At 39.6% G+C, this 20,869-nt stretch overlaps 1 protein-coding gene across 1 annotated transcript in view; it reads left to right on the top strand.

Moving 5' to 3' along the window:
* Positions 1-7,963: 7,963 nt before the first annotated feature.
* Positions 7,964-20,869, top strand: part of GUCA1C (guanylate cyclase activator 1C) — a 31,574-nt gene continuing 18,668 nt past the window's right edge. Inside the window, exon 1 of the mRNA XM_034758678.1 lies at positions 7,964-8,158. Coding sequence (XP_034614569.1) covers positions 7,964-8,158 — 195 coding nt within the window. The remainder of the gene's footprint in view (positions 8,159-20,869) is intronic.

Raw genomic sequence — 20,869 nt, 5'->3', positions numbered from 1 at the left:
GGCACAAATATACCTATCTCTTAGCAAGTGAAGGCCACATCCTCAGCGGTGTGAATAAATATAACTCCATTTATTTCAAAAGAGCCAAGCCAATTTATACCTGCTCAGGATTTGGCCCAAAATGTTGAAAGGAGAATTTATAAATCAGATTTGAGTTGCCCAGTTATTAAGTTTGTAGACAGCATGGATTGTCTTACAGTACTGATACATGAGAGCTGGAATTGAGACTTTGATTAAGAAGCTGTGTATTGTAAAGTTTCTTAAAGTCCTAAGTAAATATAGTATAAAAATACTGCCATACACAATGTATTGTGTTTGGAATTTCTTCAAAGCATAGAGAAAAAGTCAAAGAAGTTCCACTTACTGTTTTTATAGTTTAAGGGTAACATCTGTCTACTGCACTAACTCTTTTCAGTCTTCTGTGGGTCATATTTGAGCAGTTTATATAGGAGTAAAGAATATCAAAGAACTACATATGTTTTATCTAAAAGTAAGGATATTTTAAAGACAAAACTTCACTGACACAGGTTTTGAAGACATCTGATGAGAATTTAAGCAGACTGCTTGAATTTATATTCTCAAGTTACTGTAATGCATATCATTCCATTGTAAGGATTTTTTTAGCCATTTTTGACATTAACTAAAAGCAATATATGACAGATATATTTTTTTCAGATTACTGAAGAAGTCTAAAGCTCTATAAGGTTTTATTTTGAGATTTTTATATATTTCTTTTCAGAGAGAATATAATAAAGCAGAGTTTCTTCAATTTTATCAGTGTAGTCCATATCTTAATAGTGTGATTGTATCAGGAATATCTTCTCTCCTTTACAATAATATTCAAAAGCCAAACATTTGAAATTGATAGAAGGAAAATGTACACCAAACCCAATGTGCCTGTGAAACTCTTTGTAACAAGAAATAATTCAGCCATTGTATTACCAATAATTCAAAAAAGGCTTGGGCCTTTACACAGATAGTAAGAAGATCCTGAATTATAATAGGAATTTCTAAATGTTTGGCATGTTAAGGTATTTCATAGTAACCAGAAAATGGGCTGCCAATTTCTATGAAAAAGAATGGAATTTGGGGGGTGGGTTTTCACCCTGAATCAGGATGAAAATCCAAAAACTCAAAAATTTTCATGGAAGTGGAAATCTGCAATACACCTCTACCCCGATATAACGCGACCCGATATAACACGAATTCAGATATAACGCGGTTAGATTTTTTGACTCCTGAGGACAGCGTTATATCGGGGTAGAGGTGTATTTCATTTTGGAAACACCAAAACATTGGTGTGAAAGTTTTGGTATTTCTGAAACCGAATATGCTCCCTGGGAGCCACAGTGCCACGTCAACCAGCTGGACTGCAGAGGAGCCAGGGAGGTGTGTGTGCTGGCCGGAAACAGGCAGATTTCTGACAGAAACATGCCTGGTTTATGTCAAAATTACATTGAAACTGACACATTCCCATGAATCAATATTTTCCAACAGAAAAATGTTCTGTCAAAGAATTCCAGCCAGTTCTAATAACCTATTTCATAGTTTCTTCCACCTTCCTCTGAAGCATCTGATGCTGGTCTGCTGGGGGAGACGAGACTGAACTAGATGGACTCTTGCTCTGATATCATACAGCAATTTGTATGTTCATATACACAGTTGCTTACCATTCCTGTGGCACCTGTAGCAACTGATTCATAAAGTACCGTTACAAAAGTAATGTATTCTTAGCTGTTATCCCTTCTTAGAACTTACACAGAAGTAAACTCTATAGAAGTAGGACCTAGTTTTCTATTTTTTATGAGACTTTCCATACCAAATTTACTATCTCAGAACCTTTTGAACCAAGTAGCTGTATATGATCACTTTATCTGCAATACACTGTGGTAGAGCATCTTATTGTTATCCAGAGATGAGAAAGTGAGCCTAGTTTTTCACCGAGAGTAGTCTGAATCTAGTGACTTCAAACATGGAAGAAATTCTTCAATGTGTAAGGCCTCTGTGAGTTAGATACCTTTCCAAATACTTTCTAAAGCCAAGTCCACACACACCGTACAGTCACAATGTATTTGCTTTCTGGAGTTTTGTGGGCTTTCTGGAGTTGCTTTCTGGAATTCTGTTAGAGGGCTTTATTCCTTCATCTGCTTACTTCCCTGGTCCTTCTCGCATGAACAGAGAGAAACAATACCCGAAGTCCGAAAGTGCAAACAATTCAGTGTTTATTGGGGTGAACTTCCAGCAAGCATGATTCCAGTTTCCTTCCTCAGTGTCCCCCTTCCCAGCTCTGACACCAGAGAGCCTTGCCTGTGTCCCTGTTCCCATTCCCCCCTCTTTAGCAAAACATGATTCCAATTCTCCCATTCCCATTCCCCCCCTTACTTCCTGATTGACTGCAGACTATATAGTAAAACTTGAGTTCTGCTTAGCTATACCTTAACCAATCATTTTACTGAAATTTAACTAACCAATCCTAACATATTGTAACATGATTATCTAACCAATTATATCCCACCACCTTAATTGGTTTACACCCATCAAAATTAATTATACAGCAGACAGAAACAATCACAGAATCAGACAGAAATTATACAGACAAACAATAGGGAAGTGGAGACGTGAGTGATAGAACAACACAGAAATGAGGATTTTACACCCCTATTGATAAGTGAGTTCTTGCCAGACAGGATGCTATCAAACTAAGTTTTCTTTAAATCTTTTAGGCTCTTCCCTTTCTCTGGAGGTGATAGATTGGATCACCTTTCTAACAGCTCCAGATTGCCTTATTTCTATATGACTAGTCTGGAATGTGAGGATGTGACCATTCGCTTCACAGCTTATGCTGCCTCTGCTACTTAGCCAAAGGCCTTAGCCTAAGAACAGGGCCTCAGACTGTCACAGTAAGAGAAGGCCCTTACACCGGCAGACTGTGATTTTGATTCTTTCTTTTATACCTCTATAACTAGCTAAGTGACAAGAATACACCTAAATTCTTAAAGTATAGGCCTTTGCAGACAGGCCTGAATATCTATATGCTAACAGTTACTAAAAAAAAAATTAATCAAATTCAACTCAAGTGTTTTCCCGGTGCATAGCTGATCCAAAGGATCCTACTTCATCACTGTTCAGTGCACAGTCTAGGTCCCCTTTATATCTCCCTTCTGTCGAGATGAATTAACAAGATCCTACCTGCCTCGGTTGGCAGAAACCTCTTAATTCTTTCTCAGCAGAATAAACACCTGCTATCAATGGTATATTCTAAGGAGAAAGCTGCCAGCCTTCTATAGTTCATTTGTGAAAGAGCTTAAAGAAACACATCTTGAGGCTTCATAGCTCTCTGAATAGTTTCATAGGTTTGCAAGAGTAACTAGATTCATTGCTGTTCGGGTTACTTTTCTCACAAGTTGCACAGCAGTTAAATTTCCAATTCAATCACAAGTTTAAAATTGCAGGTTCACAGTTCTAGTCAATGCCCATAATTCATTAACTTGCATTATTAAAATGTTGGCATTTAATGCACTTCTGGACAGTCTGACTGACTTTCACTGATGAAATAGCTTGTGGCCCAATAGTTCCCGTTCATTCCAATGGGATTTAAGGGCACTCAGCGCCTCGTGGAAGTTGGGTCAGCCCCTTGCAACATCCGAGCCATAACTCTCAGCATTGTACAGGTCGTGCTCTTTTTTCTTCTTCTTCAATCTAAAGCATATAAACCAGATTGCAGTGCCCTTAAAGGTCTCCAATGATGGAGATACCCTGAGTCTGCAGCTCAGGAAATTGGTGTTTACAATATATCGCTTACTGTTCAGCAGAATGAGAAGAAAAAAGACCTGAAACTGATATCCTAATGACTTGAGGTTATTAAAGATCCCTGGGCCTTTACTTCTGCCTAGAGTACTTATAAGTGGTATTCTGGCTAAATGTTAAGGTCGGGTACTGAATTCTGCCTCCTGAACAACCCCCATAGTTGTCTACCCAAAGAATTGTTATGCACTGTTACTCTGTCTGTGTGACAGACCCAAACCCAGACCCAGTGGGGTATAGGAATCTGGTAGAAGGCAAATATACTGGCCACTGGATGAGTAGTTTTCTGTTCCCTGAGTGACCAGAGCAGGGGCTGCCCTAGAGCAATCAGGAACGGGCTAGAACCAATTAAGACAGACAGGCTAATTAAGACACCTGGAGCCAATTAAGAACATACTAGAATCAATTATGGCAGGCAGACTAATCAGGACACCTGGTTTAAAAGGGACCTCCCATTAGTGGAGGGTGAGCAAGGAGTGAGAAGGTGTGCTGCTGGAGGACTGAGGCATACAAGCGTGATCAGGCTTCAGGAGGAAGATCCTGCAGTGAGGTTCAAGAAGGTGCTGGGGGGAGGCTATGGGGAAGTAGCCCAGAGAGTTGTAGCTGTAGTTGTCCTGCAGCTGACACAGGAGACATAGACAGCTGTTATCCACAGGGCCCTGGTCTGAAACCTGATCTAGAGGGCGGGCCCAGGTTCCCCCCATACTCCCAACTCCTGATCGGACACAGGAGGAGTTGACCTGGTTTGTGATCAACACCAGAAGGGAAGGTTGAATTTGGAAAGGGACCTGGCCTGTACCTGACCCACTAGGTGGGACAACAGAGACTGCAGAGATTGTTCTCCATTTCCCCCATGCTGGCCAATGATGAGGTTAGCTGAGTGAATGGCAGGTTTGAGCCTCTAGCAGAAGTGGCCAAACTGAGGGCTGCCTGTAAACCTCTGAGGCAAGCAAATCCTCCAAAAAGTGCAGGACCCACCAAGGCAGAGGAGGATCTTTGTCACACCTGTTACAAAGCTGCCATATTTTACAGTAGAGGTGGCTATATCTCAGTAATGGATGATGTGATCTGTGTAGAGTTTTCATTTGGGGTGCAGGTTGCTTTGGCATTTTTCAGGAAGATAAGTACTACAGCCATCTAAGTTTACATTTGTTCTAGTACTTAACATTAGCCTGCCATTGTTAAACCTGTATTTCTTTAATTGGTTTCTTTTCTAAGAAAAGCTACATTTGTAAATCAAGGAAAAGGTCTTTGGGAGAACAATCATGTGATTGTTTACAAGCTTGTCCCTCCCAGTGTGTTTCCTATTTTAGGGTGAGACGCTAGACTAGAGAACAGGTCCAGTTACAAGTCTATAGTATCTGAAGAAAGAGCTTCAGGCTTCTGAAGTAGAGTAAATTGGCCCTTCACAAGGGCTGGCACTAGTGATGGATGATCCGGATGCCCCGCCCTGACACCAACATTTGGAGTCACCAAATCATTGCATTCTGAGTTGTCAAATCCTTGGAGGGTGGAGTGGAGGATTGGGGGATATTTTTGTGTTTTGCAATTCCAAGACTTAGTAAGAAGGGTACCTATGCACTACAAACTCCTCAACATTTTGCAGAGCATTGAGTCTAGCAAGGTGCCACTCCCCATTAATGAAGTCATCTTAAAACTTGCCAAGGTGGTCTGGCATACCCCAGCCTCATGCACCCCCCGTCCCACTCCAAAGTGGACAGAAAAGAAATAGTTGGTGCCAGGGAACAGAATTTTTATTCACACCTCTCGCCAACCTCTTTTGTAGTCCAAGCAGTTACTGAAAGAAGCAGGCAACATCAATCCAGATCTACCCCGTCCAATAAGAAATATAACTGGCAAACTCATAGCTGGAGACCAGATCAGTTCACCTGTATGTTAGTTTTGCTCAAAATACGCATTAGTCTTATAAGAATGTATTTAGTGTTTAGACTCTATGAAATGCTTCTAAGTTGCCGCGTGCATCAGTCTCACTTGCAATGTCTGTATTCCATTCTATGAGAAAATGCCTCAGTTTTGCTTTATAACTTTGAAAATGTTTGCTCTGAACTTGTGAACCCATACATGGGAATTTTCCCCCCCTGCCCATTCGGAAAGATCCAAATCAGAAGGGCCATCAAGGAACATCGCAATACAAAGACTTGGTTAATGGATATTGAGTAGGAGTAGAGAGGTTATTTTACTGCTGTATTTAGCACTGCTGGAACACTGTGTCCCAGTGAATTGGAACATCACAATTCAAGAAGGATGTTGATAAATGGCAGAGGGTTTGGAGAAAAGAGACGTGAGAATGGTGAAAGGGTTAGAAAACCTGCCTCATAGCGATAGACTCAAGGTGCTCAATATGTTTAGTTTAACAAAGAGATGGCTAAGGGGTGACTTGATCACAGTTTATAAGTACCTATGTGGGGAACAAATATTTGATAATGAGCTCTTCAGTCTAGCAGGGAAAGGTATAACATGATCCAATAGCTGGAAGTGGAAGCTAGACAAATTCAGACTGGAAATAAGGTGTAATTTTTTTAACAGTGAGAGTAATTAATGATTGGAACAATTTACTGAGGGTCAGGGTGGATTCCCATCTCTGGCAATTTTTAAATCAAGATTGGATGTTTTTTAAAAATTTGTTCTGTGAATTATTTTGGGGAATTTTATTGGTCTGTGTTACACAGGAGGTCAGACTAGATGAGAACAATGGTCCATTGTGGCCTTGGAATCTGTGAATCTATTAATCTTTAGCTGTCTCCACTGATCTAGCAATTTCTAATGTACATTTTAGGGCCACATCAGCCTCTGGTGATGGCAATTTTTGGATTGCTTCGTTTTGTTTACCGTACACAACCTGATCCCAAATCATCATTTAAACTCTCTCAAAACTGGCAGTGTTCTTTTATATTTCCTTAATCCAGCCACACAGTCAAAAAGTTATTTTTTTTTTATTGTTTCGTATTTTTTCCTGTTTATAAAAGCAGTAATGTGCTATCACCAGTGGCTTTGGGGATTTTTGTGGAATTGCTGCAGTGTCAGTGAATGCTTTGTCCGTGGGTTTAATAGAAGCTGTTAAACTACAGCAGATTATAAATTTTAGCCCCCATTGCATTCCATAAAACCACCACCTTTTCCCATCAGTTATACTATCAGCTATTAACATAGTAACTAACATATCCTTAGTGAGAGACAGAATTACATTCTCTATTTTACATTTATTATATTCTGTTGCAGTCTCTCCCTAGAGGTGGGACAGTCCTTTACTGAACTACAAAATCCATTTCCCCCCATATATTTTAGCTGCTGTTTACAGGCTTTTTAGCTATTGCTAAGTAAATGAAATACCATTCCAGTATAATGTAATATCTGTTTCAGGATCCCTTTTAGAGGATGTAGCACTTTTTGTGTATGTCCTATACAAAACTGTATAAGCAAATTATGATGGAGGTAACATACAAGCACCACTGTATGTCTGAGACCTGGAATAAAACCAGGGCAGAGTGTTGGATTTATTTAATCCATCAGTGTTAGAAGACTAGAAGCCAAAGAAATTGGGTTCTGAGCACTACTCAGGAAGTACATCAGGAGGGAGTCCAACAGAACTTTGGTTTAGAAAAGGCTCCACTCACCCACAGCTTTGCTGTCTGAGTTCTCCCTCGCATCACACATGCCCGTTAATTCCTGACCTTTTCCTTCTTACTTACCACATGCATTGTAGCCATTATTTACAACCATTTAGGGATTAGACTTTTGTGTGTCATTAATAGTTACCATACAGTTTAAAGACAACCAGTTTGAGGATATGCTAGCATATTTTTGCTAGTAGTTGCCTTAACTATCAGTGGGAAAAAAAAACTACTGGATAGAATCACATCCTTGGGAATTTGAAGAAACAATCTTTTAAGTATCCCTATTAGCTTTGACTTTAAACATGTTACAAAACCTTTCTGGTTTAAAACTGGGTATTGACGGTAATCTCACTTAGGTTTCTATTTTTAATTGGCTTGTATCAGCTCTGTCTCATAAGAGGTTTACATTAGCTCTTTAGGGGCAGGGCTTGAGTTTGAATTTTAGTTGGGTGCAAGCCACTGAAGTTGAGAAACATAAGTTTATGAATAAACATTGAAAAAAAAGATACTCATTGTGTGACACTATGGGAGCCGGTGCATCAACAGCAGATGATATCAATGCTCCAGAGATCCATCAATGGTACACCAAATTTATGAGGGAGTGCCCGTCTGGGCAACTTAGTCTCTATGAATTCAAGACACTTCTGGATCTGCATGGTCTGAATCCACAGGCAGACACATATGTTGATCAAGTGTTTAATACCTTTGACTTGAATAAGGTAAGCTTTGTTTAGTTATAAGAGTACACATTTTATTTTACTATGCAACCTGTGATCTGCTTTGAATTGCTCACAGACCTAACACTGCAGAGAGTTGCGTTAATATAATTTGAGTTGCTTGCAAATAAATGTGGCTATTTAGATATAGCTAAACTTCCTTTTGAGTACTTTAAGGGGCACATTTGGAAAACTAAGACTGTGCTCATGATTTTTAATAATGATATTAAGAAATCGTCTTGAAAATTGGATTAAGTTTGCTATTTGTTTATATGCTTTATTCTTCCGCTCATTGCTCTAGTATTTGCGCACTTCTAAAACATACATGAATGTACTTTCACAACACCCATACGGCATGTCTATACAACAAAAGCTGTGCACAGGCTAGCCTACCAAGCTAGCTTGAAGCCAGCACAGCATGGGTTAGCAAGTTGAGTATTTACCTCTAGTCTGTGCCAGGCTTGTATGACCCATGTTGTGCAGTCTTCATTGTTATTGTTACCTATACTAGCTGGAGTCAAGCTGGATCCGCTAGCCTGTGCACAGCTTTTGCTGTGTAAATATATCCTTAGTGAGAGCAGAATTATGTTCTCTATTTTACGGATGGGGAACTGAAGCAGAGAGAGAGCTGTGACTTGCCCAGAGTCACACAAGTGGCAGATCTATATCTATATATCTTTTTTTATTCCCTGTCAATACAATAACAGTTTATATAGTATATTCAAATTTGTCTGATTTACTCTGAAATAAATCATATTACAGAAACAGTCACCTCTTCTATCTGGCGGCTATTATACAGTCTAATAATTGTATGTTACTTATATGCAGTCTAAATGTCCCTTCATTCCATTTTATACCATTACTTACAACATTTTATTTCCATTAAGTCAAATTACATTATTTATTCTTAATTTCAAAGGCCAAATAACCACTACTACTTAAAATACACCTTAAGCAAAAATAATAGAGCCAAAAATACATGTCCCCAATAATTTGTACTTCGATAGGTTTGGAATAAAATGGCACTGTGCCAAGCAGCAGTGAAAAATAAGAGTGTAATTGGTTATGTAATGTGTAAGTGTAGCCTTTGGGTGGGCTAGAGATTACTTTATTGCCCTTCCCCAGTGTCTAAAAACCCCAGCCCCCATGGAAAAGCACCTGGAGACCCAGAGTTCAGTCTCTAAGGATTTTCAGGAAGGATTACACAGGATCAACCTTCCCACATTCAAGTCCCAAAAAAAACAAAAGGAATTAACTTAATTTTCAAGTGCCAGTTTTATAAAATCGTATGATAAAGAAACATAATAATTAATAACTACTACTTGCCCTCAAGGAGTCTGACTCTAGCAGACTCTCTCTTGGCACTGTGCCCTTCCCACTGGTTTTCTCTCACTTGTGCTGCCTTTTTTGACCCTAGCAGCTAGTCAGAGTTCAGGGTTCTGGGGATGTTCTAGTTAGGGACAGAAATTGATGGAGTCTGGTATTTTCTGCAACCTTATTTATATACAAATAATGTACAACATCCTGCTTATCTGAATGCAGGAGGAACCAGAAATAAAAGAATAACTTCTTAGCTGACTGCCCCAAACCGGCCAAAACTAGATCCCAAAAAGCCCCCTTTCTAGATTTTTCAAGGGTCATATACTATGCTCACAGGCTACTTCTTGGATTTCTTGCTTTTTCCCCTCTGTGTCTGTTTTCCCTACACACCACAAACACACACACACTCTTTCTCTCTAAAACAACACCTGGTAAAGGGAAAGTTATATTAACAGGTCAGAAATCAAATCAGATCCATTTTATAGTGTTTCTATATATTTAGCTTTTACTTGCTAACCTTATTGCTTCTAGCCAAATGGGAAGCTCCAGACAGACATGGGTAAAATACTTTTGCCATGTACGTTTTAGTCAAAGCTAAGGGTTTACTGTACATCATCTTGTCACCACACTCCTACGATGCTTTGCCATTGCTTCCTGCTCAGGAATGGTATTTCCAATCTGTGATCATTGATTGAAAGCTCCAATCATTCCTCTTGGCAACCATTTCAGAGACGCTAGAAACTCAGGATTTCAAGATTCTGTGGCATCTTACTGCAGAAGATAGACAGCTTCCTTTAAAGCAACAGGCTTAAACAAAAACATCTGCTGTTTAAATACAGATTGTTTTAGACATCCAGCAGTTCTTGCCATCCATTTTAATTATGTGGAATATTTTGTTAGATGCTCCTCATTTGTGTACACGCCTGTTAGAATATATAATTGAGAGGGCCCAGGGCACATCCATCTTCTCTCACATTTTCTTCATGGTAGAAAGCAGCACATTTTTCTTCTAGGAGACAGGCCCTCAAACCTAGCTAGGCCACTGGAGATTCTGGGGAATAGTGAGGCCTATGATTCAAGCAAGATTGTCTTGAGGGCAATCATAATAGAAGCCAAATGTAAATGTCAAAATTCAACTTACCCTCCTTTTTGATAAAATCAGGTTTAATAATTGCTAAATTGTTTGGAGATGTGGGGATGGAGGGAGGGTTATGCCTAAACCCCACAAGTTTCCTAAGAGATTTCTTGTGAAGACTGAATCAAAAGTGTCCCTTCTTCAAAATCATAAAAAATAGTGTTTATTTTTCTATGGCGCTGGGTAGCACAAGACTTGAAAAATTTGCAACTTTTTCAGTGAACTTTGTTATCAATCTGTTTGGCGGGTGGGTATAATTTTTATGCAGAAACAAAACAAACTTCATGCCTTTGGGCTTGCAAAATCATTTCAGCACTTATGACATTTCAAATCGAACCCTCTCACCTCAAAAGGTGCATGTCAGTCCCTTACTGCTTTCAGTCAAATTAGCCATATATTCATCTATAGGTGTCTGGCTGCAAGCAGAATTTGAGAGCTCCAAGGATCACTGTTGAATGTGTGGTCACAAGGAGACTGAGCTCACATCCTAAACTTATGTAAACCACCCTAGTCAGTTAAAGTCAATCAAGCAATAGCACGTCACATCAGGCGAGGATCTGCCCTTGTGTGCCCTGCTTAGAGGAGACTATACAGTCATTGGGCAGAACTTGATCTGCTTCCACTGGGCCTGGCCAGAGTGAGCTATATTCTAATGCTTGATTTGGACAATGCTTCTGTAAGCCACAAGTTATATTTAATACAGTCTTTTGGAGGCAAAGGGAACTGTCTGTACTATAAGTTGGTTTGTGTGTGTATGCGGGTGGGGGGGCATGATTAACGTAGTATCCCCATACTGGCAAACTTCCATCAAAAAGGCTTCTTATCTATCTTTAAACTGCTGGGTCAAAAAAGGCAGCACAAGTGAGGGAGAAAAGCAGTGGGAAGGGTACAGGACAAAGAGTGTCTGCTAGAGTCAAACTCCATGAGGGCACGTTATTGTTGAATTGTGTATAATAAAATATAGACTGTCCTTGTAATGGAAAAGCTTTCACACCAAGTATAATACAAGAGAAGCACCAAAAAGAGGAGTAATATTTAGAAATTTGGTCACTCTTTCTAGCATACTCACAAGATGAGGGTTCCCCAGCCAGCAAACCAGGATCTTTAGACAGGTTCTTTGAATATTAATTAGTAATGTACATCTACAAGTAATATCAATATGTAACAAGTAATATATGATGTAATATGTTAATGTTTTATTGTAACTTTGCCTTAATAAAATGTTATCTATCTATCTAAAAACAATCCTGTGGGTCACTTCCCTACTGGTTCTCCTATTTTCTCTGCTGCCTGGACATGCTGAATGGTCACCTCGTCCTCCACCGTGCACTCCATGGATGTACTTCCAGGCTAAAGCTCCTTTGTTTATACAAATGTAACTAGTTTTGAAGTTGTGTTCCTTCAGCAACTCTGTGTGCATGACACAGATCATGTTTCAGAGATCTCATATATGTTGTGAGCACAAACACGTTCAAGAAGCGAGATTACATTGACCCTAATGCAGTAGGCCTTTCTAGAGATTTTAATGCCTAGTGCATTGACTATAAATGACATGTTTTTTGAATCATTCTTAACCTGGAATATCAATATGGAAATATTTCCTAAATGTTAAATTGCTACTAATTAAATGTTCTCATTCTAACCTATAGATAAGGATGTTTTATTTGTCAGTTTATAAAAGAAACCGAATCATAATGGTACAGGCAATTAGGGTTTGATTTAGTGTAAGGAGAAAATCCTTACAACCCAAATGTAGATGAAATCTTGTTAAAATTGGCTACAATACTTTAATGAGATTTACTTTGATGTGAAAAGTTGTATTCAAAGACTTATTTGATCATTTAATCAATGTGTTGCCATGCACTTCCACTAGCTTATAGATAAGCTACTTGTTCTATTCATCTGTTAAATGTAGTAAGTAAATAATGCAAGAATCAGTTGGTTAGGTTACTGTGACCTGTGAAGAATGAGATTTTCATACTCATTTAGCATAGGGAACAATATACTGAAAATAGGATCTTGCTATCTAAGTTCTTATGCTACTTATTATGGCCTTAAAGAAAACTAACCAAAGGAATAAATGAGTGTCATATTATAAGAAAATTGGATTTTAAAATGTAGGTTATAATTAGTCCTCCAGTGCTACAAGCCAAAATCCTGTTGATCTTTTTTTACTTTTCTATTCTATTTTTTACTATTCTATTCCAGTGATTTTCTGCTAACATTTCAGAAAGCACTGGATAGACCTCATTTGGAGAATAGTGTCTTTTTTTGTCATCCCACCCGAGAAAGGTTGAAGTCCAGAGGAATGGAATCTCCACAGCAAGAAGGGGGAGGGGGTTATATATGAGGAGACCGTGATAAGAGTAGCTTTGAAAGCTGATGACCAAGAGGTGACATGAACAAAGTGCTTACAGCTTAATGTAATACATAAGTAGTTTATCTGATATCACTGAAGAGATGAGAATAAGAAAAGATAGATTCAAGAGGGACTATTTAAAAAAGTATTTAAGGAAACATTTTAAAGAGAGACTGGTGAATACGCTGCAGGACTTCCAGGAGGTGAGGGCACAGCAGAAAAGTTTTAAGCAAAAATTGGTTGATAACATGGAATTTCATTTAAAAGAATATTAGTTTTATGCTTGGAAGCATAGTTATGTAGCCATGTAAACAAAATCATGTATTTTGACACAGTCCCACATGATTGTCTTTCTGTCTCTGGTATCCAGTGCTGAATTGGGTTGGGTTTAGCCAAGTTGTGCCTCTTTTTCCTGGAAACAGTCGTCTTTTGCTCCGGAATCTAAGCTTTCCTTTTTTAAAAAAAGTTTCTAGTTCTTGTACTTGCAAACAGAATCTTCAAAATGTGAAAGATCTAATGTTAACAAATGATGTCTATTTGAATCTGTAGACAGCTTGCTATAATTCAAGAGAGGTGTGAACTGCTCCTTTACATCATTTGGAAAATTAACAATGTTCACATTGATATCACTAGGCTTCAGGCTTAACTTCTGGTCAAAGCACATAGGAAAGGAGAAGGGTGATCATGTTATGAATATTCACTCCATCTACTGTGAGCAGTGTTTTCTTTTGGTATCGCAAGTGTGCAGAGTTTTGTGTAAAGGGAAACGTGGTGGAATATGTAACTTAGCAGTACCACTTCTTTCTTTCCCAGTCTGAGCCCTGCTTCTATCATTACCATCACCAGCAATCAAGTTTCTGGTATTAAAACTTTGACTTTTTCTTGTTTCATGGAAAAAACAGATCTTGCTCTCCCATAGCCTTGTTGTTTGCATGGTAAAGCAGTAATAAAAGCTTTTGTATCAATAAATTAAGCAGATTCTACACAAAGATCTAGAGGGAGCAGATAAATATATAGGAACAACACTGACCATCATCTTTCTTACTACAGCTGGAAATGACACCACCATTGTCTCTCATGTTTAAAATAGAGAGAAAGAGTGTGTGTGTGTGTGTGTCTGTGTATCTATACACACAGTCTCTGCTAGTCTGAGACACAAACCAACAAAACTCATTTGCCCCCTCAATCAGTTTATTGTGCCCCAGTGATGCTGCAAAAACTTATCTTGTGTATCTAAAGTAACTCACATTTTTGGTATGCAACACTTGGATATTACAAGGCATCTTATTAGTACATTATGAATTGTCAACTTTGAAGATTGGGTTACATTGTTTGGGCCCCATATTCAAAGGACCCTTAACATTTAGTTCATCTTTATAGAAAATCCTGTGGAATGCAATAGAAATTAAACTGGTCTATGTTCTACAAATATTGAATCGGATTCTATAGAAACTACTCTAATAACCTATAAACTCTATTAGAGAATTACATCCTTTCCATAGATTTTAATTCCCTAAAGAATTGTATTATCAGATTTTCCTACTGCACTCTGCAGGATGGTTTAAAAAAAAAATCTCAATCTGTTAAATTTTAAAAGACTTCCCCATAACAGCAGGTACAGACCTAAGCTTTAGAAGATTTCTTTATATCTGTATTGTATAATGGTTTGGCTAAGTGCACTCTGGCTGGTTATATCATTGTACTGTCAGCTAGGTCCCCAGGCTCCAGAGGCTAATATGCTTTCTGGTGAACTTTAGCTATTTTCTTGTTACAGTGAGAAAAATAACCTAGAATTCATCTTATAACATAAACAACCTTCCTGTCATATTCTAGACGTCTTTTTTTTTTAATGTGGTAAACATCTTGTGCATCTGTTATGACTTTGTTCAGTGTTTGGAGATGTCTATTACCTGTCTCTCAAACAGAGTTGTTACCCTTTGACTATGGTAAGTCTGCTAGGAATTTTGCTGGCGACTGTTCACATTGCAGCAGTGTTGTTCTGTTGAGAAGAGCTAAGTATTGACGTTCTCTTTAATAAATTGCTTTTTGATCAAGTCCTTCAGTGTATGGACTTCTAATCTGTTCATTTCTAGGTTTATCTAAGTCTGCATGTCTTATGATGATATTCATGACTTTCAGAAAAGTCCAGGAACTGAGATTTAACATTGTCACATATGAAACTGTGGTATCTTCCAGGGTCACTACTTCTGAGAAGTTGCAGGAACAGTCCATTATGAATGATCATGTGGCTGTGTTCCTAACGTCAGTGAGGACTCCCAAGGGCCTGGGTTCTTTCCACTGAGCTTCTCTGTATCTCAGGAAGTCTCCTCACTTACTTCCTCTTTCATCTGTGGCCAGAATGATTTCTCTGACTCTCTGCTGTAGTCATTTGAAGACACTTTGCATTTATCCTTTCCACACCTGACTTCTTGTTCCTGTGGTTTTTCAATTCTAGTGCTCCCTAAATCGTAGACAGTTCTTTTATACTATTAAAATGCAGGTGAGAAGGGTTAACTTCTCCATCCATTAATTGTAGCTTGTATTATTGCTTGAAATATGTCATCCTTGGTTATTTCTCCTTCCATTTCATACCATATTCCTGCTGATCTATCACATGATGCTTTTAGCATAATCTCACATTATTAGTGTTTGTGCCAGATAACCTGGTAGCATGTTCCTTGGAGATACCATTGCCCTCCCTGCCCCCCACTTTTGAGCACCTTAACTTGGCAGGGGGACAATGAAGGGGTGGCATAATGGTGGAACCCCTTCTCTGTTGGCATGATGAGGGGTGACTAGGCCAAATTTGAGTGGTGTTGTGACCCTGTGCCCAGGGTTGTAGCGCCATTCTCTCAGAATTGGCCAGGTTGTTCCTTCCTGGTGCACGAGGTTGCAACACCACTCAAATTTGGCCTGTCTGGGTTGCTTCTGCCCCCCTCCCACCATGTTATCCTCCCCATACATACTTCTGGCAATCCTTCTGGTGCCAATGCCTGGTTGTGTCATCAAACAAAGCATGCGCTCTGGACAGCACATCTGTTGTTAATGGGTGATGTCCTGGCTGGGACCAGGGTGCATGTTCGGCACTGAAAATCAGGCCCTTTTCAAATGTCAAATTGGGCACCTACAAATGGATTCCTCTGTTTGTAAATCTTGGCCTGAATTTCCTTTATCTTCAGGTGTCTGTATGTTCAAAAACATCTGACTCTTAAAATAATGAAATGTATTCCCTGTGTGACCAATTTCTCTCAATTATTAGAAATTGACTCTTGGATTTATTGGTTGCTGCTTCTTGAAATTTCCAGTACTTTCTGCAGTTAATATTTAAGAGCAGCGCTGCCCCCATCCAGTTATCAATGTACATGTTCACTCCCAAGATCCAGTGTTCAATGTATTCTAAAAGGCAATATTGAGAAGCAGTAACTATCAAAATGCATTGAAAGAACAAATCTTGGCACTTTGTGTCCCAGAAAAAGAAGTTTTGTCAAGACATCCAATTTCTGGAAGGAAAGAAAAAAAGGGAAAAAACAGCTCCTGTCTTCTCTGTAAATATTTTTTTCTTTGTGGAAAAAGTGGAAATCTTCCTTTTTTTTTTTTTATCCCCGTTTTCTTGTTCAGCTCCTCAAACTCAACACAAAGTTTGTTTCCATCTTTGTAGCAATAAAAGGAGTGATCAGATTCAGAGTGTGGGCTCTTCTAATCTATTATTAATTATTTGTAAATTTATATTACAGTATTTCCTAGAAGGCCCAACCAAGATTGGACCTCATTTATTTAGGTACTGTAAAAATGAAAGCTGGTCCAATTTTATATTTTTGGGATGATTTTTGGTATTGAGAAATGGGGTTTTGATGCCAAACATTTTGTGGAAAAACAATTTCTAATGTCTCCATTTTAAATTTCAAAATAAAAAGTTATACCAATTCAAAGTTGGCTGAAAATTATCATTTTGAAAATGAGCAGAAATCCCAGTGGTGTGTTTTTGTTTTTGTTTTTTTAAACTATCCACAATTTTTTTCACTGGGAGAAAGCTTTTTAAAAAAGTGAAAGGAAATAAGTGGGAACCCAGGGTTGGATATCTGCATAATAGTTCATGGAAGGGTGGCATGTGAGGGTCACTACAGAGAGCCAGTTACTCCCTGGTTGCCACAATAATTGTGAAACATATGTATGGATAGTATTTATGAAGCTATGTATGTATTCTGAAATCTATATGTTCTTAAGGTCCAGGAGTTAAGGCAGGTCACTGAGAGGTGAAATATCTCCAACATGTTTCTTTCAGGCAAGAGGTAACAGACACCTATCTCCCTGTCAGGCCATTTGTGTATTGTGTATTTTATTCCACACACTATTTGCCTACTTAGCCAAGGACTAAATAAGTTTGTGAAATTGACAAAAGAGGAAATCTACAGAATGAAAAAAAACCAGCAGGGGGCAGGGTGCCCTGTTTATGAATAAAGACCAAGAATTGTTCTGGTTTATCTTGATGTGCAAAGGAACACACTAGTATCTTCACCTAGGAGGCAAGCTGCCAGCCTGAATTTCATGAGGGGAGGATCACAGGCAACCCTGGCTATAAAGTGGTGCATGGATTTTGGGTGACCATTATGATACAAGATATGAGTATCTTGTAAGTCTAAGCTCTAGAATGAGAGTTATGATTTTATTTTATATATAATCATTGCTTTCCAACTTGCTATTACTTGAATCTCTAGGCTTTGTTAAATACACTTATACTTGATCTCACTATAAACACATCTAAGTGCTGTGTGTTAAGTGTAGCGGTGATCGGAGCTGTAACTGGTAAGCTGGGGTGTATTGCTTCTTTGGGAACAGCAATTCTGTAAATACTGCAAGTGTCCACTGGCCATGTGGTTGGACACTTCAGGGAGATGTTCGGAGGACTCGAGAGCCTGTTACCTGTAAAGTAACAGCAGGGCTTGCAAGGCCTAGGAAGGGAGTGCTTGCGTAGCCAGTGGAGTTGAGGAGCTGACCTGCAGCAGGCACAGACAAGGTTTCCTTGCACTGGGGCAGGTGGTAGTGATGTGTGTGTCAACCCTGGGTACCCCTGCAGGGTATCACTGGCAGATTGGTAGCCCCTGTGAATACCTGAAACACATCAGATGTTCTTTCTGTTACAGGCAATTTACTTCATGACCACCGGATTAGCTGTAAACCTCAGACAGTTAGTCTAAGCTATCAGAATCTGATACTTGACCACAGCAAATACTTAACCTCTTCCTTCTATTTTATCAGGTTTCTTAAGTGTTTTAAAAGGTGTGGGGTGTGTTAATAGTCTAAGCCTTGGATTTGAAATCCCTAGACTCTCTAGATTTACAAGTTTATCATCCTGGTAGAGTCAACGCAACCCTTCTGATGTAGCTAAATAGAGTTCTGTGCAGTTTACTATATAGGAATCCTTCAGATGCAAACTTAAAACCAAGATCCTGCTTGTTTGCATAGCCCCTTAATGAGCCCAAGGTATTCTTACTAAGAGTGAGGGTTCACCATTAGTGTTCCTTGCCAAAATTTCCCCTCCCCACATCGTTAAGCAGTGGCAGAGTGCAACTGGGGGCAAGGGGAAAGTAATGGGTCATTGGTCGTGCTTCTCTCTTCAATGTGTGCATTCCGCTGCTATAATCTCCTCCTTGCCCTACTGAGGGGGAACGGACCACCTGCAGCAGCACCCTCCACCCCACCACCACAACCCTTACATTGGCCCAGGGGGAGGGAAGGGAAGGGAGAGCAATTGAGCAAGCGTGCCCCACATTCACCCCACAGGGGCAGCTCCTGTCCCATGGCACTGGACCCAGCTCCCTATTCTAAGTGTTGTGACCTGACCCGTGGGACCATTCAGGTTTGGCCCGGCTGCCTTGTATCATGACAGAGGGGCAGCCAGAGCAAAGTGAGTGCTGTTGTGACACTGTGCATGAGGTCACAGCACTGTGTGATGTGGTGTGCCCCATTGCACTGCCCAGAGTGGGAGGCGGGACCCAGCCCCATGGGACAGGAGCTGCCACTGAGGCTGAGTGGGGGGCAGGCTCGCTCACCAGTCCATGTGAAAATTCATGTCCTGCACCTCCTATCAATTGCATAATAGGTTTGAAAAGGCACCACACATACACCTAACCACACCAGGCCTGGGAGGCGGGGGGCACAGTTGCCATCCCTGTTAGTTCTGCCACTGCTGTTAAGCAGTGTGCTTTGTGCTAATTGGTTGGCTCACACTCTCCCACAGTTGTCTGCATTTCAGTGGCGCTGCTTTTACGTGGTTAGGAAATTGCTTTGGGATACAAGGCATTATGCAAATTCTCAAATTATTACTAATGTACACAGCTTTGATAGTACTGGCTGAATAGAAACATCAGCCGTCACATCTAACCTGCTTTATATTAATTCTGATTCAGTGCAAACGTGAGTCTCAGCCCTGTTAAAATCAGTTGTGCATTCACAACATCAGAAGTGACTGTTTAAAGTACTTGCAAATAAATTAATTAGGAAGAATTGTTTGAATGGTCATTGAGAGGGCAATGTTTAGAGCCTTTTAACTAATTCTGAAGATTATCAACACTATTCTAGATACAAAAAGATAATGTTCTTGTTAAATTCCTGGTGCTAGAGAGTATTACCTAATTATCGTTGCATAATGTCATAATTCCTTTAGTGCCCCATTTTCTTTTTACAGGCCACAGAGCTCTGGTGAGTGACTAAAGAGAACAGCCGCTAGCAACTGCACACAGCTGACATTCTAAAGCAATATCCTGTCATAAAAGGATGAAAATAAATTGCCCCGTTCCTTACGAGATGCAACTACTACTGAACAAACCCCCTTTAAACACCTCATCAGGCTTGCCAGCTGCACACTAATGTCTTCTCATTACATCCAGAGCAAGAGCTTTCCCCTTTTGCATTTAGTGTGATTAATCTGTCAAAATAAGTGCATCGAAATGGCTCACATAATCTGGTTTTGATACAAATGCCACACAAATCTTGGAAGATTGTGTATCATTCCCTTCAGCAGAAGCATCATGTAATTCAACTAAAATAATTAACTGGAAGTAAATAGTGCTCCTATTTAGCCTTTCAGTGTTAACCTTTGTTTAGTAACTAATCATTTAATTTCCTTCTCTCCAGCCAATTTTTTTTCATGGTTTCCAACCCAAACCATTCAGAATTTGGTTGCTTCGATTTAATTTTGCTGGGAATTTTTAAGGATATTTGAAAGCCAGCTCAAAACATAACTCCCCCGTCTCCAGTTTTAATGTCTGCTTTCTCCAGTGCTCATTAGAGCTGAACAGTTCTCAGGGGAGCAGGGGAGAATGTCCACCACTAATGCCCACACACACTGAGGAGTCTCCACTGACTCACTTGAGGAACTCCCTCCTCACATGATCTGTTGACTGTCTCTCTGGGGCTTTTAACCCTGTAAGCATAGTGAGCAAGGGACAGGGCCTGGGAATGAAAGCTACTTCTCTAGCATGGCAGCGCAACACATGTTGAACACCTGCTCTAAGAGGCAAAGGTTGCTTAAAGGAGGAGATGTGCTAGGAGCAGTGGAACAGAACTCTTGTCAATATATTTTGGGAGATTTAATAAAAATCAGGAAGTTGCCTAATAAGGGTAGCCACTTAGACCAGTTGCATTGGACTAGTTACAGGGCTAGCAAGTCCAGATTTTTTTTTTTGTTTGAAGTTTTATTCAAATGCAAGCTTCTGGTGTTATTGTAGGGTCTACATTGTCACAGTGCATTGAGAAAAATTGCATAGGAATCGAATATTAAAAAACGGATCCAAGAATTAAGTTTTTTGGTGTGTGAATTTGCTCATCTGTACTAGAACTAGGTGTTGCTGTTTTTGTTTTGTTGGTTAGTGTTTTGTGGGTGGGAGTAGGGAGAAGGTTG

The sequence above is a fragment of the Trachemys scripta genome, chromosome 1 (genome assembly GCF_013100865.1).
Source record: "Trachemys scripta elegans isolate TJP31775 chromosome 1, CAS_Tse_1.0, whole genome shotgun sequence".
Classification (NCBI taxonomy): domain Eukaryota; kingdom Metazoa; phylum Chordata; order Testudines; family Emydidae; genus Trachemys; species Trachemys scripta.
Note: the sequence above shows the minus strand (reverse complement) of the source record. Positions and strands in the feature narration are given on the sequence as shown.